General features: G+C 33.6%; 1 protein-coding gene across 2 annotated transcripts; it reads right to left on the bottom strand.

The window, feature by feature from the left end:
* Positions 1 to 878: 878 nt before the first annotated feature.
* On the bottom strand, positions 879 to 24,049 carry LOC105330803 (uncharacterized). Of its 2 annotated transcripts, none has more exons than XR_010709596.1 (7): positions 23,776 to 24,049; positions 18,884 to 19,073; positions 18,407 to 18,517; positions 16,940 to 16,997; positions 3,595 to 3,752; positions 3,292 to 3,390; positions 879 to 3,049 (listed from the first exon to the last, which is right to left on the bottom strand). XR_010709596.1 is itself a non-coding variant. In XM_066072046.1 (7 exons), the coding sequence occupies exons 1-5, from the start codon at positions 23,848 to 23,850 to the stop codon at positions 12,122 to 12,124; spliced, it is 468 nt and encodes a 155-aa protein (XP_065928118.1). In that variant the 5' UTR covers positions 23,851 to 24,048; the 3' UTR covers positions 10,344 to 11,646; positions 11,822 to 11,892; positions 12,056 to 12,121. The 2 variants fall into 2 exon arrangements, 1 of the variants encoding a protein (XP_065928118.1); XM_066072046.1 differs by lacking the exons at positions 879 to 3,049; positions 3,292 to 3,390; positions 3,595 to 3,752 and adding exons at positions 10,344 to 11,646; positions 11,822 to 11,892; positions 12,056 to 12,155 and having other exon boundaries at positions 23,776 to 24,048.
* Between the last annotated feature and the right edge of the window lie 1,389 nt (positions 24,050 to 25,438).

Genomic DNA, 25,438 nt, shown 5'->3' with positions numbered 1-25,438 from the left:
TTTATTATGCATGAAGCTGAAAGAAAAAAAGTTAACTTGCCCGCATCAGTGTTACAGCTGAGAGTATTTTGACACGCCATCTAAAGAAATACATAAGCAATTAAAACATTATTAGAGAAAATAAAATTTTCTCAACCAATTCTACCGCTATATCCATATTAAGAGCACTTGGTAATTTATACAGTATTCATAAAACGTCTTTATCTTGTCTATAAAAAAAATGTAAGGTTTATACAGGTTCATCACATCCAAAAAATTGAGTGAATCAAACACCATCGTCATATATAAAGTAGTATGTACGAGGTAAAAACGTCTTTATTGATTAAATTGGATATCTTCTACATGCATATTCCATTGTTAAGTAAAAGTCGTTCAGTGCTAATATGGCCGTTTGAACGAGCTGCATTAAGAGGACTTAATCCGTCCTTCGTACAAAGTTTTTTGTCTGCTCCACCCTTAAGTAACAGTTTAACTATGCTATCATGCCCATTTTTACTTGCTGCATAAAGAGGACTTTCCCCGTCTTTGCTACAATTATTAATGATTCCTCCATTGTTAAGTATTAATTGCACAGTGCTGTGATGTCCGTTTGCGCAAGCTGCATAAAGAGGACTTTCTCCTTTTTTTGTAGACAAATTTATATCTGCTCCATTTTTAAGTAGACGTTGTAATGTGCTATCATGTCCATTTTTGCAAGCTACATACAAGGGACTTTCTCCGTTTCTTTTACATAAATTAATTGTTGCTCCTCTATTCAACAAAACTTGAACGGTGCTAGTGCGTCCGTTTTGACAAGCTAAATAAAGTGGAGTTACTTCAAACTCATTAAGATAATTTATGTTTGCGCCGTTGTTTACTAAAATTTCAACAATACTATCATGTCCTTTTCTACTTGCTATAAAGAGCGGGTTTTCACTATATCGCTTACATAAATTAATATCTGCTCCCTTGTCCACTAAAAGTTGCACAATGCGATGATGACCGTTAAGACACGCCGCATAGAGAGGACTGTCACCGTCTTCCATACATAAATTTATGTTTGCACCGCTGTTCAATAAAAGTGTTACTATATCATAATATCCATTCAGACTCGCTACATAGAGAGGAGGTGCTCCATCACTCGAACATAAATTAATATCTGCTCCATTACTGAGCAATATTTGCACGGTGTTGTAATGTCCGTTTTCACTTGCTGAAAATAAGGGCCCTGCACCGTATTTCATGCATAAATTAATATTTGCGCCCTTCTGCAGAAGTAGTTGCACTGTGCTATTATATCCTCTCTGACAAGCCACGTAGAGAGGACTGGCGCCATCTTTTCTACATAAATCAATTTTCACTCCATTTTCACTCAATAAAACTTCTATGGTTTTATTACGCCTAAATTCACTCAAGTAACCCTGCTGATATTCTTCGTTTTCCGTAGTATCATTTCCAGCTGCCAATATCAAAGAACTAGATTTATCTTCGTCTGTTTGTAAATTCACATCAACACTAAACCGAATCAACTCGCACAACATTTCGTAATTATGAAATACTGATACAATGTGGAGAGGATAGAACAATTTCCATCTATTAGTCAAAAACTTTTCTACATGTTCTTTCGAAAACAAATTAAACAAATCAATTGAACCATTGCAACATACTGCAGAAAACAGAGAACTATCTAGAAGCTCTGAACTCATTTGTTTCAGACAGTATAGGGATAAATCTGTATGACAAAATACAATAAGAGCAAATAGTGGTGAAATTTCATTTTCTAAACTTACAAATGCAAGTTTGGATAAAAGTAAATTTTTATATGCCTGTTGCTGTTCAATTTTAAGTTCTTTTCTTTCAGCTAACATTTTCAGCTTTTCTGGATGATCGCCTAATTCTTTTGTAAAAACTTCAATCACTTTTTTATTCCTCAAACAAGGATTAAGGACGACATCTAATAAACGTTCACCGAAAATGTCTGAAAAAAGCCTATTTCCAAGATTAAGTATGTAATTGTTACTAAGATATATAGTCAACGGATCGTTTTGGACAAAACAAGTTTCTAATTTCACTTTTCTTCTGAGGAAACCGATATCAGCATAGTTAACTAAATCTACGGGATAATCTGTTCCAAACACAAATGTGGTAACTTCCATGACAAAGTCATGATAAAACATATAGGTGTCTCCAATTCTCTTTACGAAAAAACCTTCCAGAGATTTCAAATGGTCGCCAATGGTGAAAGGGGCTGTATTACTATTCATTCCACACAATTCTAGCGAATGTTTGAATTTATTTGCAGAAAATTCGTGTTCAAGAATATCGTTGACACAAAGATTATTGTTGAAGAAAATCAAAAGAACTAGTGCACAGTAATTTACTTTGTTCCTCGCATTTCTGTAGCTATGTATTTCCTCTTTAAAAACATCAACAGGTTCTTTAAAAAATCGCAACCCGTCTTTTTGGTATTTTGTATTGCTGGAATAAAGGTTGCATAATAACGGAAAGTAGGTTTTAATTTTGAAAATTTCAGTCCACTCTTCTTCAGATAAATTTATATCAGGTGCGTATATTTTCAGAATTTTCCGTTTCTCGTCATCAGTTAATTTGAATTTCTCATCATCGATGTCTACGATATTTGAATCAATTTTGAGCAAGCCTTTTACTCTTGGATCGCACAAAACACATTTTCTAGTTGAGACAAGAATTGTAACTGTTTTTAATCGAGCTTTCATTTTTTTTTCATTTTTCACCCAAGAACTATATGATATTTCATCAAGGGACTCCTTTCCAATTGGATCATCAAATACAAATAATTTTCTCTCAAACGTTTCTTCATTCACAATTTCATTCACTTCGTTGACCGGCTTAACATTCCATCCTCTTTCTCTATATTTGAGTGCAATATGTTGAATGATCGCTGATTTTCCAGATCCTGAGTAACCTGTTACAATTACTAGATTTGTGCTTTCAGTTACTTTTTCGACTTCTTCACTTGCTTTTGTTGGAATAAACATATTGTTTTCATTTTGCCATAATTCAAAGATTTCATTTTGATAAGTTGGCGGCTCTAAGATAAAAATATAAAACGACCTTAGTATATATCAGAAGTTGAAATTCAAACCTAAAAAATCAGTGAGTGTGTTGATTCTAATAATCAATAGATTCTAGCAATCGCGAATGGATTCTAGTAATAACTTTAGCAGATATTCTATAGCTAATGAAAGACCCAAACGATTAGGTTTAAAGAATTGAAAATTTAGTTTTAATACATTCTTGATATCTGCTTTATCTAATATATTGAAAACATACCTTTCTGTGTTGGTTTATCTAAATTATTTGCTAAAAGGGGTTGATGCTCTTTAACTCTAGGACATTCCGCATCATTATTTCTTTTGCAGACTGGCCATTCTAGATCATGAATAAAGCAAGGATTGTTTTAATTTAACATTTAATTAAATTAAATACATAAAAATATGAATATCTGTGATCATGAATTTAGTTTTTTATGTAATAAACATTCTGCGTCACAGCAAAAATGTTCATCGGCTTATGATGAAAGGTTTTAGCAATACGAATAATTTTAGACAAGCGATATTCATTTCACAAACCTACTTTTTTGATAGTGGATGGACAGCACAATAAAGATGCAGATAGGGATTATCAATCCTAAAAGTATTGCTGCTAGAAAGACCAAGTAATCCCTATCATTGCTAGGAATCCTCTCTGAATGTATCTTTTTTGTTGTAATTGGCGAGAAAGTTGAGGATGATCTGTTAAATAAAATTTGAAGTGTAAAAGAAAGACGTTGTATTCTTCTATACCTTCTAGCCATTTATGACAAGAAAGTATATTTCTTTCTATTTAATACAATTTAATGTTAATTCTTTTGAAACACAAACACAAATTTCTTCAATTCATCTTGATATTTATCATTTGTATTTCTAACATCATATCTCTTTGTCTGTACATGTCATAAACCTGAGTCACCTGATCACAAAATTTACAATTTTAGTAGCGTTATGGTTTTCCTAAATATGCAGACAGTGTCTATTTAGTTTCAGCCGAAGTAAAGAATAGTTTTAAAATATTGTATACATTATCCGGGCCGCTATTGATAAAGTTTACAACTTAACTCCTAACCTCTCCTGTATCCAGCATCCTTTATTAAACTTTACATTCATAGTTATATTCATTCTATCTTAAATATTCTATCCTATCAGAATAAAAATAAGGAATCACATTAAAAACACAAAAAAGCTTTGAATATTCAATTAAAACCTCCATATACTGAATGTTTTGTAAATAATCTATATCAACTTTGTTTTAAAACATGTCATTCAAAACAGTCGTAAAAATATGTAAAGGGGGAACGTTTTTGTAAATGATTGAACGGCAGCGATAAAGGGACTTAGGCACGATTTTAGATCAAAATTATATTTATTTATTTTTTATGTATAAAATGGTTTCCTTGTGCCTTTGAATGATTAACTGAAATTTGAATTTAAAAGTCAAGTTTTAAGAGAGATAAAGAGGTTATAAACCATTGACGTGTAAACAATGCTCGAGTCTCATGATTGTTTACAAATAAAGTAAAGTATATAATTACCATTTTTTAACAAAATGACTTTTGCACAAAGTGAACTAATTCAATGTGTTCATAAAAAATATTTTCAACAGAAAGTAACATTTGATTGAAACGTATACTAATAAAACACATTTGTAAACAATAACAAGGCTCGAGCTTTGTTTACAAAACAAAGAATTTTATACCCCTTTTTTTGCATTTAACTCAATACTTGACTTTCAATTTCATATTTGATAAAGCATTAAAAAAACCTATTTACTATTTAAAATATGAACAAGAGGCCCATGGGCCACACCGCTCACATGAGCAACGACTACCATGATAAATCAGCTTCCTGGAGTCTTATACAAAATATCTGAACAATGCAGTGAAATAGATACTGAATAGAAAAATTTCTTAAATGTTTTTCTTCGCATATTCTTATGCTAAACATTGAATCTCTTTTGTAACTTGATCGGTTCATAGTCATATAACATATTAAGCATTGCAGTTCTAAAAAGATCAAGAGCAAGAAAGGCTATTCATATAATTATAAACGTACATCAAATTTTATACCCTTTGTAATACCCCTTGTGTTGCCCCAGAATTGATATGGGGTCACAGTCTAATAACTGTGAATTAATAAATGTCATGATGCTTGCTTGAGGGGATTACCTTATGATATAACATTTTTGTCCCCCGCCGTTACGCGGTGCGGGGACTTAGAAATGCCGGGCGTCCGTCCGTGCGTCCGTGTATCCGTGCGTCCGTGTGTCCGTCCGTCACACTTTTTTGTAAGCGCTCTCATGCCTACAAATTTTGACGGATTTTCATTAAATTTATACCAAATGTTTATACCACTATTACCTTGGTCAAGTTCGAAAATCAGCATTGGTCGATACTTTTTGTTGGATGAGACTTTGACCACAATAATGACTCTGTTTTATCCAAAAATTGACCTTGAAAGCGCTCTCATGCCTACAAATTTTGACGGATTTTCATTAAATTTATTCCAAATGTTTATACCACTATTACCTGGGTCAAGTTCGAAAATCAGCATTGGTCGATACTTTTTGTTGGAGTTATGAGACTTTGACCACAATAATGACTCTGTTTTATCCAAAAATTGACCTTGTAAGCGCTCTCATGCCTACAAATTTTGACGGATTTTCATTAAATTTATACCAAATGTTTATACCACTATTACCTTGGTCAAGTTTGAAAATCAGCGTTGGTCGATCCTTTTTGTTGGAGTTATGGGACTTTGACCACAATAAAGACTCCGTTTTATCCAAAAATTGACCTTGAAAGCGCTCTCATGCCTACAAATTTTGTCGGATTTTCATTAAATTTATACCAAATGTTTATACCACTAATACTTTGGTCAAGTTCGAAAATCAGCATTGGTCGATACTTTTTGTTGGAGTTATCGGACTTTGACCACAATAATGACTCTGTTTTATCCAAAAATTGACCTTGTAAGCGCTCTCATGCCTACAAATTTTGACAGATTTTCATTAAATTTATACCAAATGTTTATACTACTAATACTTTGGTCAAGTTCGAAAATCAGCATTGGTCGATCCTTTTTGTTGGAGTTATGGGACTTTGACCGCAGTAATGACTCCAGTTTATCTGAAAATTGGCCTTGTAAGCGCTCTCATGCCTACAAATTTTGACGGATTTTCATTAAATTTATACTAAATGTTTATACCACTAATACCTTGGTCAAGTTCCTAAATCAGCCTTGGTCGATAGACTCGATACTAGTATACTGCTCGACCGGCGGGGGACCCAGGAATTCTATTCTTGTAAATTTGAGAATCATTCACCACTTGTACTATGCGTGCGCGTCGATAGGTCAATCTGAGGTCAGGGGTAAACAATCATGGCGCTGCGATGTAAACAACGAAAGGTCGAAGGTGCGTGATCCCCGGTAGTAAGCCTTATGAGATATACGGCATGTTACCATATAATCTAGCTACATTGATTTTCACAGCATTAGCTTAATTTAAGAAGAAGATATTCTTTAATCAAGATTTAACATGTTTATGGCAGGACTAATAGATTAATGTCCCGTTCCGAATTTGCTTCATGTTCTTTTTTTTTCTTTTAAACAGTGGAGTTAAAGAAACTTATGATATGAATTTACAATTCAGGTTGAATATTCTGCAATGAAATAATATTTGTACTGTGAAGATTTATGATTATTTACCCAGAGGCATAAAAATGTCACTGAATTAACCATATAAACACATTATTTATTAATATGAAACATACACAGTATTATACACTGCACCTCACACTTAAGAACATTACACATTGTTTTAAGTCTGGTGATTACTTTATTGAAATATGGTTGACTCATTGGACCTCAATGTTATGTAAACATGCATGATAGTATAGCATCTATATTTATACATTCTACAATTATTTTGCTTCTTTTGTCTTTCAAATTTGGAAAGCTACAGTATTTGAAACACTATAGCATGGACAGTGAGATCAACAGATTTTTATGTTTCTTATTAATGTATGTTGAACACTATGCAAGTGCAATGTCATAAATGAAAATCAAAATTCATGTTCACATTGAACATGAGTTCAACAGTAGTAACTGGTGCACTGGCTGATATTCCCAAAATTGTCTTCCTAAAATTCAACCAAATTATAATTCAGTTTGTGAATACTGGTGTATATTTTTTCCAGATTTCAGCAATCAACTTTAACTTGCTATGATAGACTTAGTCCATGATGTCATCAGCAACTACCAGTACAACTGAAAACGTACAATGGTATGAAAGAACTAAAAATTAAAGATCTCAATAGAATTTTGAGGGAGAATGGTGTCAATATTAAATCTCTCTCTGTTGAATCAAAAAGATTAAAATTATGTAGTATTTTTAAAGGTTCCCATACAAGGAAACGATGCAAGTTCAGATATTGTGAGCATAATAAATAATGCCAAGTCTAGATGGACTAAAGATATTAGACAAATACCCTCTGTCACAATAGACAAAGTTAAAAGGTATTTAATACTGAGTGAACAAGGTGACATTGAACAAACAGAGGATGCTTGCCTTCATGAAAAGTTTACAGACACCTTAATGTTGAGAAATAAAACATCCAGAAGCTATGACGTGTGGACTTCTGGAAATATCCATTCGTTTGAGTATAATTCTTTGAAAGAACAAGGCAGTGTGTGTTTGTTAAGGTGCAAGTCTAATGCCTCATGGACAACTGGAAAGGTTTATGAAACAAGTGTTATACTAGATAAAATAAGTGGAGATCCAGTTGGTGCATACTGTCTCTGTGTTGGAGGGTAAGTTGCATGGTCTTAAAAACTGATTTTTTTTTAATTTAAAATTATTTTGAAAAGATTTAAATCTTTGAAATGCCCTGTAAATCGTGTTAAATAGTAAATATCTATCTTTCCTGTTGCATAACTAAATGAATGCATTGTCAGTGCTGCGACAGCATGCAGTCATACAGCTGGAATGCTGTTTGGAGTATCTGAGTTCATATCCCATGGATTCCAAGAATTACCAGATGGTCCAGCAACAGAAAAATTGGCATACTGGATTAATCCAAGGGGTAAAAAAATAAATGGATTGCCTGATCCATTATTGTTCATTTGTTGTGCCTACATTTTCATTCTGTTATTTTATTTTTCAGTTTTATTGTTAACAATCAGTTTTTTCAGCTGTGCTGAAATAACCAGACAACTTGTATGAAAACATCATGGCTGTGCCATTTGAAGCAATCAGCTGGTCTGATAGCATGCAACATAATGGTATCAGTGTTTTGTCAATTCCTAAATATATTTGTTTTGACATCATACTGCTGCTGTTAATTTGCTCAATTTCAATGTTGTGAAAGTTAGCTAATGCACTGAAAAGAATTTAATCAATGATTTGAATCAAGTATGTGGAATAGCGAAGGTAAGTACAGTTTTATACGTGGGCTCGATCAAGTGAGGAAAGAGTATGTTGTGAGAAAATTATCAACATTTAAATATTTGTACTCAATCATGATTTTTAACATAATGTGAAAAGCATGCTGGTTCATGTTTTTCAATGAGTTGTAATTAACTCTTTTATTATACACTTAATATATGTAATAAAAAAGCATGCATTTATATGCAGTAATCATTTGAGAATTACTGTATACATGTATTCCTGGGTAAATTTGTGAGTTTTTTTTAACTTGATTAACCTGTCTTTCAGGGTCATCATCCAAACCAAAACCATTTCATGACTTTGCAATTCACAAGAAGAAATTCAACAAGGCACCGAGAAAGAAGAAAATAGGAGCTTTTGAGCATGATCCTCGACATCCCAATTACCAGAAAGTACATTTTCAAGATTACCTACAGTTGTTTTCTTCTTTAAGAGAGTGTAAACCAAATGCCCCAATTAACAAGCTATTCCAACCCTCTAAATGTAGACCTCCAGAAGACAGGTTTTTTTTTTTTTTACAAAGAACACTCAGTTCAGTATCTTCCAGATATGTATACTGTGACAGAATGCAGTGATCCCATGGTTCCATCCAGAGAGGAAATAGCCACTGAAATGGATAATTTGCCAGAAGAGCCATCTTTACCTGGTACAGCCCTACAATTAAGTCAGAATACAGATAGCTTGACAAATTTAATTGAACTTGTAAAGCGAACGCCAGAGGAAATCCGTGCCATTGAAGAAAGTACTAAAGGCCAGGCAAAAAATGTTTTGTGGCATGACTACTGAAAAGGTATTATTACAGCCTCAAATGCACACATTGTTAAAACTGCTATGGTAAGTCTTAAAGCAGGGAAAACCCCAAATATCAGCAGCCTACTGAAAACACTCCTGGAAAAATCATTTAAAGGAAACAAAGCTACTGAATATGGCAACACATTTGAACCAGTAGCTCTGCGAAAATTTGAGGAAGACATGAAAAAATGTCATGTAAACACAAAAGTGAGAGAATCAGGATTATATCTTCATTGTGTTGGATATGTTGGAACTTCACCAGATGGTTTCTTTCTTGTGATTGTTGCGGAAAATCTCTTGTTGAAATTAAATGTCCATTTACATTAGCAGCAAGCAATCCCAATCATGACTTTGAGAAAACTCTCTTTTTGAAAAAAATAGGGTGAAAAGATAACACTTAACAGAAACCATAAATATTACACTCAAGTTCAGGTACAGATGGGCGTGACGAATGTCCACAAAACCCACTTCATTGTATGGTCACCTGCTGATTATGTTCATGAAGTCATTGAATTTGACCAAATGTACTGGAATACTGTATTTGAAAACATTTCTCTTTTTTTTGAAAAATTTCTAGGGCCACACCTAATCAAGATGAGTGCTCCTCCTAATGAGTCAGAGGCAGCTGCCGTCTCAGACTTGAGTATCAAATTTGGGCACTGTTTAAGATCTTTGGAGAAAGAAAAGGATAAGGGCATTTTATGTCAGTGCAACTGTGGATGTAGAAAATGGTATCATTGGTCATGTGTGTACTATGATCCAACCGAGTATGAAGATTTAGATTGTCAGTGGTATTGTCCTACTTGTGTAAGGAACTGTGACATAATATTTTAAAAGTCAGACAATTCACAGTTTCCTTGAAATCAATTCTGAGTTTTTCTTTGCTCTTGAAGTTTTGAATTATGAAAATATCGATCCCCAAACCTTATTAAAACATGATTTTAAACAAGTTTGTAGTGATATGAACATATATTTGATAATATGAAATAAATAGAAAAAGTAACCCATTCATTTTTATTAAATTAATATTAAATTGAAATTACGGTAAATCATGATACAGGGTACAAGTATTTATCACACAAATAGAACTTGGTGGTGTGTATATTGAGCAGAATCATTTTCCAACTCAATACTTTTGTTTACACTACATCAGACAATGACAGTTGAACTTGCATAACATATAATATATGCATCTCAATTATGTATCAGCATTATTTTTAGTTCAGAAACAACATAATCATCAGACTTTAAATAGGGATTTTGAAAATTACATGTAACAAGATAGGCACAGGTTTTGAATATTTGCTCGTATACATCAACTTGCGATAGTTTTAATTCTTGTCTTAGAATGTTGAAAGACTTAATCCTACGCATACATCGTTCCACATGAACTCGTGCCCTGGAGATGACTTTTGACTCTGATAGCTCATTTGCGGTAAGTTGTTGTCTGCTTGCACCCTTGAAAGAAGGAATAACTAATTTGACACCACAAGGGAGATCCTCTTCAATCGTAAAGCCCCTGTCCACCATAACTTTTTGTCCTGGTATAAGGGAGTCAATAAGGTCCAGGCTTTCTTGTGTGATCTGTTTGTCCGACGACTTTCCAGGATAAGCTTTAGAGATGTATGTCACAGCCCCTGAGGGATGGATCCCAACTAGAAATTTTATTGTAGAGTGGTGTTTATAATTGCTGTGAGTCTGTTTATGGTATTCCACACTGGAAGGTGTTTCACTGAACAGTTCTGTACAGTCCAAAATAATTCTCAAGTTTGAAATGGTTTGAAGCAACTTGCAAGTCCAACATCTTCATCTGGCTATGCGTTTTTACATAAAAGTTCCAGTTCCATAGATAAGAGATTGATACAGGTTGTGAAATTTCTGCAGAACTGACTGGAGCTCACACCAAAGCGAAGACTACATTCTTCCAGTAAATGTCCTGTCTGTAAACGATACAAAACACTGAAGAATTCTTCTTGTAGACTAAGCTGCCTGGTGACACCAGGCTTTCTTTTCACACCGTAGCCATCCAGATTAAATGTTGGACATATGTTGTTCTTTCACCATGGAAGTACTGCATTGATGAAGCTTTTCGTTGTAGATAAGTAAATAATGAGTTGAAAACATCAAGATCCAAGCCAGTGTAAAAATTAAATAATTGCTTATTTTGCTGTATGACTTCCATTTTGAAGATCTGATTTTGGAACACATTTCTTGGTAAATCTTAGAGTCTTTTTGAACAGAATTGAAAAATGTAGTGAAATCAGGGTCACTTGAACTTAGATCTTCAAAATTCTTGAAACTCTTCCTGTCAGACAGTGTTTGTAAATAATCATGACCATTCCTCTCTGGTGCCTGTTAAATTAATAGAATCACTTATTAATCGCATAGAATAACTCTAAAATATATATGGTTTGAGGAAGTCAGCGAAATGATCCAGATATATATTTCCTGTACATACATTTTTTTTAAAATCTATAGTCATTTTTTACAAAAATACAAATTTTAGAACAAGAAAAAAAGTATATACTTCAACAACTCTCAATGACTCTAGGAGAGATTCATGCTGATTGGTAGTCTCTGAAACAGTGTCAACTGAAGCTGAAAATAAATAAAGCATTTAATTTCTAATTCCCTGGAATATATGCAGTAATCTATTAGACCACATTGGCTCCTTAAATAAAAAGTATTTTTTTCAATGAAATCTGACAATAAAATCTAACAAATAGCTGACTCTTACTGCTGATTATGCAAAACTGATTACCTGTACTTTCAGAAAAAGAAGATGCAGTTGGTGATGGTTCATGTAGCTTATCATGTGATCTGATCATCAGTTTATTTGGACCCCTTCTCTTTGGTTTTTCCTAATTATGAAAGAATAACAGAATAAAATACAAAATGCTTAGATTAGTTATTTTAAAAGATGATAAGAATACTGGTAATTGTGTCACAGGGAATAATTGTAACTGACCATTAAGAGTCAATGCTATACATCAGTTCAGAAACATTAATGACTCATGCAATTTTAAATGTATATGAGAAATTAAAAAATGAAATGTGAAATTTAAATTAGAACTGTAGCACCACCTATGCCAGTGGCAATTATGGGAATACAGTTTTTCATGGATTATTCTTTATATGCATACGACTAAAATTTTGTAAACAGTGCACAAAAGTACAAGATAAAGTTTAAAAAGAATGCACAAGTCTACGTCATGTTTAGGCCTCACGTTATATTCCTCGATTGTACTTGTATATCATATATAAAACCTACATGGTTTGACTTATTTAATTATAATTTTGGTGATTGCAGACGTAAATATATACATATTACATGTTCTTGCCTTGTGTGAAAATATCGTGGGAATTTTGTTTTTGTTCCCCGGTTTTCTTGATTTTGGGTCCGGGCACAGGTCGTTTTCAAAGTGACAACTACAAGCTTCTGGTATTCTGATGGCGTCCACTTTATTCTCTTGCCACTTTCGTAAACAACTTCTAGTTTGCAGGCATCGGTCCACCTTTGAAAATATTCTGGGTCCTCGGGAAATGTGAAGAATGTACAAGTTGCCCCGTAGGCACGGTGGTGGTTGCAGCCGTATGCAACACAAAAGTCATTTTTGCCCATTTCGAAAACAGTATCTAATGACGCTTTACCCCTGACCTCGCTTGACCCCAACATCCGCCGCAAAGCATTATCGGAATGTACAAGTCGAGAATCAACTTTATTTCCTATGCAAAAATTCAATCCCCCCTTCTTTCACACTGTGGCCTAATTCTACCCCGGGGATAATGATTTGAACAAACTTGAATTTTAACTTACCTAGGAAGCTTTAACATAAGTTACAGCTTTTCTGGCCAAATGGTTTTTGAGAAGAAGATTTTTTGAAAGATTTTTCTCCATAGATTCCCATATAAAAATTCGACCCCATGTTGTGGCTAAACCAATCCTCCGTTGATCGTGACTAAAGCCCCTTTCACAATTGGTGCACGAGCAACGAAATATTTGTACGACCGAAATAATAGATATGGTTCGTAAACTGTTGCTGAAATAATCGCATATGAAAAATTACTCGTACGAAACTCACACGATTCAAAGCGACCGTTTAGCGTTGTAAACGCATTGAATCCTGCGATTGATCTTGCGTCTGAATGCGACTGCTGTACAATGAAAGTGAGTGTTGTAGGATTATGCGATAGGATCGCACCAATGACTAGATGATCGGACGATTGAAAGTGCGCTTATGCGATAGGACATGCAGCGCTCGTCCGATAATGCGTTTCATCGTACGAATGCTCGTGTGAGTCAGAGGGGTATATAAACATGTACCACCCTTTCCGACGCTCTTGAGTAATAACAATTGAAAAAAAGATACCACCTAAGAAGATAACAAAAGCACCAGCGAAAATCAAGGACAATTCTGGCCTAAAACAGAGTGTATACTGTATCAGGGAACTATTCGCCCCCGATTTATTTTCGCTCTTTTTGTCAGTCAACGGATTAAGTATTGGCGAACTCCAATATTTTATGCTATCTTTCTTTCACAAAAACATTGTTTGGGCGAATTCAAAACATGCTAAAACCGTAAGTAGAAGTGAAAATGTCACGGGGCGAAAATAACCCTGTATCCAGTATATACAAGTGGCAAAGCATGAAAACTGAAACCGATAAATCTTGCAATGATCGTAAAACGTTGCAAGACTACATGCGACACGTTTATCAACAGTCTCATGGTCGCACAACAGATGCATAAACAGCTGCAGTTTATTTTACGATTTTTAAAAGTCGTACATCGCTCTTGCGAGTACACAAAGATTTCAAAACGTTCGTAGTAATGTTGGTGCGTTGCATTGCAGAAATTTAGATCGCATTCGGTCGCGTCTGAATTGTGTGATGTCCTGTATTTTAAGAGGACTCGATAAAACCATAAAAACGCATGCAACGAATGCGATAGCTCGCGCGAAGCAAAACTATTCTGAAAATGTTGAAAAGTGATTGTGTGCCAATTGTGAAAGGAGCATAAGACAAAAATGAATATATAATATTCCTATGTAAAATTTCGACCCCCACTGTGCGATCCAATTCTTCCTCCATGGTTCATAATTTGAATATAAACGTAAATCTACACTAACTGAGGATGCTTTCACAGGAATGACAGCTTGCCTGGTCAATTTAAGAAGAATACTTTTATTTTATTTTTAATTTAGAATGAAACGTGTCGAGTCTCATATATGCATTTAATAAGGTTTCATTCTGGAGTAGAAAAATTATAAATTTGTAATGACGACCATCTTCCTGCCTGAAATCTTTTAAAAAGAACTATGTTACCTATAATTTTGGCGAAAATCTGGTCTACTTTTTCCTTTCAGATCGGGTCTACAAAATCATCAATTCAGTTTCCTTTCAGGTGTGTGGGAGTAAAGAAGATAATTTTAAACATGATATGCATTAACGCCTATACATCCACTTTGGACCTGCCCTAGAGTCAAAACCCATACTCCAGGAGACATGAAATTTAATAGAGGACTTCCGGATAACGTAATTATGAAGTCAGTTTTTATACAGATGTGTGAGAATAGAGAAAAAATTTTTTAAACATTACATGCATTAACTCTATATACCCCCCACCCTGTGTCCTGAACCCCTGGCCCAGGGGCCATGAATTTCACAATTTAGGTAGAGGAGAAAATGGTCATCATAACCATGTATTAAGTTCTCTGCCCATATGTGTAGGAGTAAAGAAGAAGATTTGATACATGTTTACTTTATGGCCACATTGGCCCCACCCTAAAGCTTGAACCTCTAACACAGGGGTCATGAATTTCACAATTTTGGTAGAGGGCTTCATTGACATTATAACCAGGCATTTAGTTTTTAACAAATGTATATGGGAGAAAAAGAAGATTTTCTAAGATTTAATACATTTTTACTCCATGGCCATATTGCTCCCCCCTCCCCGTCGGTCCTGAACCCCTGACTCAAGAGTCATGAATTTCACATTTTTGGCATCTGCTTCATGGACATCATAATCATGCATTTCATTTTTAACAATAATATATGGGAGTAGAGAAGAAGATTTTCTAAGATTTCATACATTTTAACTACATGTATATGGCCATATTGGCCCCACCCTAGAGCCTGAACCCCTGACCCAGGGGCCATGAGTTTCACAAGTTAGGTAGAAAGCTTCATGGATAGCATAACCATGCAACCAGTTTTGTTCCTCACATGTGTATGAGTAGAGAAGAAGATTTTTGAAAATTTGTTTTTTTTTTGCATATTTGACCTGTGGGGGTCAAATATGTGGGGTCTAAATTTCACAATTTAGATTCCTCTTACCATAGAGATGCCCCATAAATGGTAACAATTAGCCTTTAAGTTTTTAAAAAGAAGTTAAAAATGTAAAATTGTTAACGCACGACAGATGACGCACAACGTAAGACGACGGACGAAAACAGATAGCAGTAGGTCACCTGAGTTTTCTCAGGTGATCTAAAAATTGAAATATAAACCTAATATTGTTTTTCTTTTCAATAAAATGCATTATACCACATTTGAAAAGAACAGGGCGTGCAGTTTTCGAGATGTTCAATTATAAACGTGCAACGCAAGGCGCACGTCGCACGACGACTGGCAGAAGCCAATAGTAATAGTTCACCTGAGTGACTATGGCGAGTAAAAAATTATGTTACATTGTATCAATCTATTGATAAATGTTAGTAACGAAAAAAAATAAACTTAAATTTGATTCTAAGTAAAAGAGGGAAAACGCATTTTACCATTATTGTGATCGGCTTCGGCCGATCACTATTGTGTCCATATGAGGCATCAAACTGATCATGTTGATTGCTTCTTGCTATCAATATATCATAATTGCCGATCATTCCTTTAAAAGGAATACTTGTTTCGCCTATGCCTGTATTTGGACGGAAATTACCTGTTACTAAAATAAGCTTCAGGTACCTAGCTGTCGCAAGTTGATTTTCGAAACATAGATACACTGTACTGTTTTATAATGGTGTCTGTAACAACTGATTTTTCATAAATTCGGAAACCTCTGTGTATAATACTTGTATTAGTTGATATTCTGAACCGCGATAAGTTCAAACAAAATGCAATGGATCTAAGTGTTAATATAGTACACGTTTAGTGTTAATGAAGATATCTGTTTATAACAGGTGTGCTCATACTCAGACTAAATTAAACAAAATGATTAAAAGAAACACACAGAAGATTAGATACATGTATCTTAATTGCTCTATTCTTTTCATGTTTCAATTTTTAAGTAAAAAGAAAATATTTACTACATGGTGGATTCGATCCAGCGACTACAAAATTAAAAAGACTTAAGCTTCCGCGTTACCACTATAAAAGTTTAAAAATTGTTACAAACATTTTAATTAACTGGTATTTTTCAATTTAATTAAGTAATTAAAACGAGAAGAATTCGGAATATTTTTTTATTCATTACTTGCTTTAAACGTATTGTAAATGACAGAAGACATATCTTAAACAACAAAAATATATAACTCATGTATTTATGTCTGATGAAAAAAATATAGTTTTGAAATTTTGTTTTCATTCTATACCAATGCAAAAATAAATTTTATTGTCAAATATAATGATATGACAAAACTTTATTAACACTACCTTTCACAAGATGGTTCGGCAAGAAAACATCCCTCTCCAATTGATATGCACGCTTGGTCTGTATAAAAAAGGAATACATTAGGAAATTAGCACTTAGTGATATTTGAAATACTCATTTTAAAGATGAAAAAATATGAATAAATTTTTTTAAGATGTTTGAATATGATTAATTAATGCATAAAAAAATAAATTTCAACAGATAACTTTATAGCAACAATATCAGTGCAGACAAAGGTGTTCATTAATCTCGATGTGACAGAGATAAGCCTCTAAATTTTCTGCAGCAGGCAAGATAATTAATCCAAGGGGATTAATTGTTCTGCTCTCTCATCCTTTTCTTCTAAATTTACAATAAGATTTTTTTTCCCGAGATGACAGAATGGGGTTATTATCTGATTACCTGTTAATATTAACAGCATTAAGGCAGTTAATATATATCTTGATTTTAGAATTCAATAAAATTATTATAAATCATTGTGTACAGTATTTTAACCAAAATAAAATATAAATATTATATTTTAAATCCATATTTCAAAGAATGTACACAATACTACACATCATTCAAGATTGACCTTAACTTCAAAACAAAGTTCATTTGCAGACACAGGCAGTGCACTAATTCATCTCAATGTGACAAATAAAGATAAAGCTTAGGATTTTCTTCCTGTGGAAGGTTAATTAATCCCAAAGGACAAATATTGCACAGCCTTCCATGTATACAATGGTAACATTCTCAGCAGTTATCTTTCTTTGCCCATTCATTCTCAGCAGTTATCTCTCTTTGCCCATTCATCCTTATGCATAGTTAGGAATCTACCCCACCACCCCAGCTCCAAACCTGAAGACATAGAGAACCAAACTTAGCATCAAAATATCTATTTCTGCCTACTGAACTACCATACCAAATTGAACTTGATTGGACAACCATAAAAAAAGTTATTAGAAAAAAACAGGAAATTTGTGGACGGAAGAGTGACAGACGGACGGACAGAAGGACGAACGGACAGAGTGATTACTATAGGGCACCCGCAAATCCTTGCGGGGCCATAATGAATGTGGAAACGTAGTAAATTCCAGTGATCTGTAATTCACTATGTTTATTGATTATTGATATATGAAATAGCACATTAAATATCACTATATTAAAAAAGATTTTGGATCCATGAATAAATCACACTTTAACATATATATATATATATATATATATATATATATATATATATATATATATATATATATATATATATATATATATATATATACATAACGTCCGTCTAAAGTTCATAGTCCATGAAAGTCACATTTTTAAGAGTAATGTGCATGGAACAAGAACCTGAGAATCTACTTTTTAGAGGTTAGACAAGCAAATGCAGATAATGGTTTAAAAAACAAGTAGATATCGCATTTTTTTTCGGTCTTGTTTATCTCAGACTACTGTTGAAGTAAGGGTTATGAGCAGATACTTACGTTCAAAGATTCTATTGCTGAGATAAGAGGATTGGTGGCATCCATACCTAAAATGACTGCAGTTGTATGCATTCACTTTAGATACACGATTGACCAAATATAAACACACACCTGGAAACGGATCAAAATTATGATTTTTAATCTATTACGTTACAAATAGATTCAAACAAGTCACAGGTATTTTTACGGATATTGTGTTAAGAAGGGTGGCTGTAGAGGCCACTTTTAGACTATTTTAATCACCTTGAAAATAAGAGTTCTTTATAAACATAAAGAAGAAAGAAATTTAAATTTAAAGGTAAAATGTATAGATTTTTTATATGCTAAAAAATAGTTTACAACTTACAAGTTCATAACTACAAAAGGTAGACCCGAAGGCAAATTTGTTAACCAATCAGTCTCCATAATAACATTTCAGTAAATGTGCTTATATATGATTTACAGGTAAACCTTTAGCTTAAGAATATAATTATTTACCCTCTTGAATTCTAATTAGTCGCTCTGTGTAGCAGAATTCTAACAACTCTGTTAAGTTTTGGTTCGGTAAACACATGTATCCATTACGCTTGCTGCAGTTTAGAGCAGATGACCTTTCGCTCCATTCTGTTTGATTGAGGGGACATGATTGTGTTGAATAAACCGGAAATTTGTAACCTTCTAGCTTTCCCTGGAATTCAAGAAATGCTTATATGTCGGAGGTATCTAAAGGGAAATCAACAAGAGGCCCATGGAGCCACATCGCCCACCTTCGAAACTATGATGTTATATGGTCATTCAAAGGATATAGTGCCATATGGCCCCTCGGTAGAATAACAAAAAATATTGTAAAGTATTCGAATTTCATACTTATTTTTGCATACACTTAATCACTGACGCCGACCTTTATGAAATATCATTTTTACCAAAAATAAGAAAATACTATGCAAGATATTAAACTAAACTTTTAATGGTGTTACACTGTTATCTTCCAATTCCCTAATTTTTCGTTCTGCCCCTCCCCCCCCCCCCTCACTTTATATAGCGATCAAAATATTTGAGACCATATAGGAACATTTTCTTCCTTACTAGTTATTGTATTTTTTTTTAAAAATATTATAATAATTATTGTATCTATCAAAAAAAATTCCTTTAGATGTGAAGAATAAAATTGTACCTCAATGCGCTCAATTTCTCAAATTAAAAACATTCAAAAATTTAACTGGTATTCCCCATTATAAACGACCTGGCGTAAACTCGTGTGACTTTTATAACCTTACTCAATTGATAAATACACTCAAATGAAAAATGTTGTCACATGACATGTTAAAGAGCTATTATAAACAATGTATTTATTCACTCTGTTTTACTACTCCCAGAATTTCTATCTTTATTCAAAAACAACAAATGGCTACAAACCAGGATGATTTTCCGCGGTAATATTTTCTTTGGAATAGCGATAATGCCTCTTTCCCGTGACTGAACTATATAAACAGTTTTAACGGTGTCATTCTTATTCACTCGTGTCTGTAAAACTATCAAAATCGATGTAGATTTCACATTATTTAATGTATAAAGAGGGCCCCCTAGAAAGTAGTTACAGCATATCATTCTTTAATATTTTGTGCATTCAAGTAATTAACGTTTAGCGAAAAATTTTTAATAATCAACCAAAATTTCACCGTCAATCGTATAATTATAAGCAAGATACAGAGATCACAATTCTGCTAGGTTTGAGTCATAGTTTCTTCACATGAGTTTATGACATTCAACTAAAGATTTTTATGTTGGCATTTATAAGCATTTAGAAATGAAAAAAGAAAAAAAAAGAATGGCCTCAGATCTGTGTACAAACAAAGAATTGTGAGTAAAGCTCTGTATCTTCCTTATAATTCGAAGCTGAACACTCAAATATGGTTAGTTAATAGAAATTGTAGACAATTACACAGAAGAAACATGCACTATAACAAATAAAGATCACAATTTATTTTTCAAAATGAATCATATATACCTACATATTTCCTACTGCGATATTAAACTCTGTTTAAACAAAATAACCTCGAGAAAATGCTGAGCATCTCAACAAAACACATTGCATTGATTAACCATTACGCAAAAGATCATACCGATTTACCAATAGAATAAATTGTATTTTAGTTCTCTGCTCATTCATCAGAGTCTGCTTATTTTGCGCAGGTAAACATTTAGCTGTCTGATTAAATGAAATCTATGTTTGATTTGATACGTAAAAATTAAAAAAAAAATACAGCCGATAGTTCAACAGGTTACAAAGCTTAAATAATGAAATATGAAACGAAAATCAAAACGAGCTAACATAACACCACCGTTTTATGTAAAAACTGACAACGCATTGAAATATTTAACTTCAATTAACTTCACAAAATTGGCATCAATGTGTCTTGCATGTTTCAAAGATTTCTACTGCACGCGAACTGTTGCACAACAAATTCATGTTTGTCAGACCGACCTGTTTATTATGCGTCCAACATGACCGCTTTAAACAAAGAACCTCGTTTAATAGTACAAAGACAACAGTTAGTTTTCACTCTTATTCCTTTATAAAACAATAAATCATATAAAAAAATTCCACAGGCTCAGATGAGTTCAAATACAGCATACCTATAGAATGAAACTAATTCAACAACATATCCAAACTACAGGAAAATCAATGAAGAGGGGACTGAGATATGGCCCCTAAAATAACCCCTACCATTAAAAATTCACTTTCATTTTGGAATTTGTGAAAACATTGGCCTCTTTACACCCTTTCTATTGCGCCTATAAAGATAATTTTCCTAATTTTTTTCCTGCCAGTATTTTTTCAAACCTTCTTTTCATTCATGCCATAATAGGAACCAAATTCGACCATTTAGTACCCCAGGGAATTTTTGAAATCATAGATACATTTTCAGAATGGAACTACTTGCGTGGTCAATAAGCACGGCAATGTGTACATCAGGTCACGTCACGTGATCCTCACATCGACGTCAGTGTTAGCTTGATGACGCCACCTCTAAATATGTTAGCTTGATGACGCGACCTCTAAATATAGAATGCGTGTCATAGGAAATAGCAGTGACGAGAAAATATATTTTTAGCCCGCATTATTTTCACACGCTTGCGATGGAATGCCGACGAAAATATCTTACAGAGAGTTTAGAGTTTTATTTCAAAACTAAAAAGGCTTTAATAGATATAAACAAAGAAAAAGAAACATATTTCAATTACTTAAACCGCTACAAAGTGTTTCTCTGAAGAAATCTCTGGAAGGCGATTGTAAGATTATTTTACCTACTGGTTATGGAAAGTCCTTAATTTTTCAACTCTTACCATTGATTTGCAACTCGTGCAAAAAAAAAACGAAGAAAAGCGACAACATTCTAACATCCAGACTAGACTGGATAGCCTGCCCTTGATTCAAAACGCTGCTGCTAGGACATTCAAGGACATATAACCACCACCGCCATGACAGTGGGAAAACTCACTGCATCCTCGCGCACAGCATATGCAGACTCTGAGACCGTTCGTAACATTCTAATCCATGCCTAATAAACTTGATTTATGGGGCTGCTGAAGATGTTAATGGTCTGATTTCGCACCATTCTCGCAAAGGTCTGATAAAAATAAGCAAATAGTTCTGAAATTGACAGATTTATTTTAATTGAATGCACCGCACAGGCTACACACGTAACACACACCTTTGAAAAATCAGACAGAAATGGTCTCAGAGTCTGCTGACCCAATTATAACTTACGTACTCGATCTACACAATATATTTACACACCATTTCCGATTATTATTTAAAATGTTTACAATACCCACATAATCGTAGTCAACGGTGTCAAAATATTAATTTATTCGCGTCAATTTAATTAAATTGTCAAACTCATGTTTTATTCTTCTTAAACGTTCTTTTTTCTTTGATCCGCCTCTTCTTTTTTCCGATTTCTTTTTAGTGTGTGCATATGCTGTGCGCGGTGGTGGTTACCTGTCCTTGAATGTCCTAGCGGCAGCATTTGGAATCAAGGGCAGGCTATCCAGTCTAAATTTATAAACTGACTGAAACACGCTTTTCCTTTATTATTATTTTCGTAATAATTCAGATTTGAAACAAAATAAGCCCATAGTTTCTGCAACTTATTTTGTCATGTAGTTTTTTAGAAGAGATTTTTAAAAATGTACCCCCTTTTTATACAGTTTCGAGGTTTTTTCCTCTTTGAATAAAGATCTGTCTTTCTTTTTTGCAATTTCTATTCCCTTCCAATAAGGATGCTTTGTGCAAAATTTGGTGGAAATTGGCCAAGCGTTTTTAGAGACGAAGTTCAAAATATAAAAAGTTTACGGACGGACAGACAGACGGACGGACGGACGACGGACAAAATGTGATCTGAATAGCTCACTTGAGCTTTCAACTCAGGTGAGCTAATAAAAAAAAATGGTAATTGTGCATTAGAAAAATATAATAAATTGCCCCATTACTTGAAAGCGCTTGGAAGGTTGTGATTTCAAATTTATACTACATGCACATACATATAGATCATCATCATTATACAGAACGTATATTTTTAGTACATGTGTACGTTACCTTTTTTCAGCGGGCTTTAGAAACAAGCAAGCACATTTTCTCACCAATGGACACTCATATACATCAACAAGCCCTTGATACATTTCATCACATTGAAGTTAACATTTGCATTATAATGAAGTATTATTTTACAACTCAATATGAAATGCGGATTTTTTGGCTGTTAGAAATAAAATAATCTATAATATCATTATTATTTTTTAAAATTTTGTTCCAAATTTATCATTGCCATTAAGAATCCTTTGGTATTAAGGACTTGGAAAACCTGAGAAATAAAAATGAAGTACTTGCCTACTTTCGTTTCTAAAGCGACATACTTATTGGCCGTTCATATTTACTTTTGATAATATTTGTTATCAAAAACATACGGATGGGGGAAGGGGGGGGGGGGGTCACAGATAATTTGCCTGTTACCAAAAATAGAAAAAAATATATTAAAATGACCTTTTTCTAAACTTTGTTCTCAATTCATAATTACTCTTATGAATACTTTGAAATTGAGCACTATCCTGCATAATCATTTGCATGATAAAGGAATATGGAAAAACTACTTTCGTTTCTAGACTTTATCACGATACAAAAACATCAGTCAAAGTCCATTTGTTAGGATGTCACATGGGAGCGTTAATCTAGTTTAGAATTGAATAACGCTAATTTTCAACAATAAAACAGTTTTAAGTATTTAACACTCGTAAAATATTATAATTTTGATTACACATATACATTTGACTGAACGTTTGTTTTACAAGCACACATTTAATGTGAAATAGTTAAACATGATACCTACACATTCGTTAAGTCGTACTATAGAGGCAAGAAATGTTCCAAACAAAGCAATACTCCACTGTCTTTGGTGTCCCATGGTATTATAGTTCACTTGGCTCACAATACAATTTAGTGAGCTACGGGTGCTTTCTTAAAGACGCACACATGTTGTCGGCTGTAAATCTTTTTAAAAAATCAGGGACGCTAGTTAAGAGGCCTTCCCACAATACCGCGTTCACGCACTCAAGCAAGAAAGACTCTCTGCCTGTCGGAGAATTAAAGAGACAGTCGAGCGTCTGTTTAACGAGGCCGAGTACAGAACGAGTACGCACGCTTTCGCGCAGCGTTTCATTTGTATTATGACGTCATCTTTTTGCTTTGTTGACGCAATGGCGTGATAGTTTCAACTGAAGATATTCAGCGAAATTTGTTGAAAATAGCTCGTTTGATGCGTAAAATTGATATTATATTGTGGAATAAACATAAATGTCTCGAATTATAAGGTATATTTGTGCTCGGGTCGAAAAAGTGAAGAGGGCTCAGCAAGCCTAACCCTCTGTCACGTTTTCTTAACCCGCCTAAATATCGCTTAATTCATTTATTTCAAGATATTAACCATGTATTTTCTATTAATTACCCTTAATATGTGATGTTATATATTTATTTATCACTTAAATATGTCTTAATGTTTTAATAATACAATAAAGACCACCATTTCCGTCTTTGTCAAATAAAAAATAGCCATTATCTGACAATCTGGGAAATTGGGCGTACAAAAAATAACTTTGATAAAACCCCCGGAACAAACCAGAAGGTAAAAGGTTTTTTTTATTTGACAATTTGATGCCTTTTAGCAATAACTTTAATATGTAGAACAGAAAAAGAAATCCCTAGGGCAGAAGTTTAAAAAATGTGCAAATTTGGTACATTTCAAGCAAAATCCCATAGGGTCCTATGTTAAAAATTAACAAACTTTGAGATGACCCCTTAAACAAACGGTATGGTAAATGTCTTATTTTTTTATCTTAAAATAATAATTATATCAGTAGAAATTCTTGTAAAAAATTTCATTCAAAAATCTAGGGCAGAAAAAATTAGACCCGGCCTCGTTAAGGTAAGGTTTGCGGCTTGCTTTTTTTTAGAGGTTGTACCAAAGTTACATCCCATTTTGTTCACTATACTAAAGTCTTTTTTCTCATGAAATTCAAATGAATTTTGCCCGTCCCGTTTTATAACTACAAAAGGTCAAAGTTCATGATTTCCAACTTTCATTTTGATGAAATGTAAACAATTTCGTGAAAATGTGTACTTTTTTTATGTGACTATTATGGGGGTTATTTATGCTTAAAATGTTCGAAAATAATATCACTATTAATATCATGATTCACTTTTATTAATTTCTGATGAACTGTCTAAAAATAGAATAAAATGCAACAAAAGTCTTAATTTTGGACCACATCATGTAAACGAAAACATCTTTTTTGAAACCTTTCCAAGTCCACCGATTTCAAGAAAAACGTATCTTAGATTATGTGCAATCTGATGTTTCTAAAACACTATTTAAAACCATATGATGCGGATTTCTTTTTCGTGGAAATTGATGAAATGCTTGTGTCCTCTTATTATTTCATTGAAACAAAAAAAAACCGCGAAATAAAAAAAACTGATATCAATTATGACGTCAT

This window comes from Magallana gigas, chromosome 9, assembly GCF_963853765.1.
Source record: "Magallana gigas chromosome 9, xbMagGiga1.1, whole genome shotgun sequence".
NCBI classification, from domain to species: domain Eukaryota; kingdom Metazoa; phylum Mollusca; class Bivalvia; order Ostreida; family Ostreidae; genus Magallana; species Magallana gigas.
Note: the sequence above shows the minus strand (reverse complement) of the source record. Positions and strands in the feature narration are given on the sequence as shown.

Bases quoted from the DNA above. Each gene is read 5' to 3' on its own strand.
- LOC105330803 (XM_066072046.1), bottom strand. From the start codon at position 23,850: ATGGGACACCAAAGACAGTGGAGTATTGCTTTGTTTGGAACATTTCTT. The intron at 19,074-23,775 runs GTAGGTATCATG...CTTGAATTCCAG, and splicing joins TAGTACGACTTAACGAATGT to GGAAAGCTAGAAGGTTACAA. The intron at 18,518-18,883 runs GTAAATAATTAT...ATCCGTTTCCAG, and splicing joins ACTAATTAGAATTCAAGAGG to GTGTGTGTTTATATTTGGTC.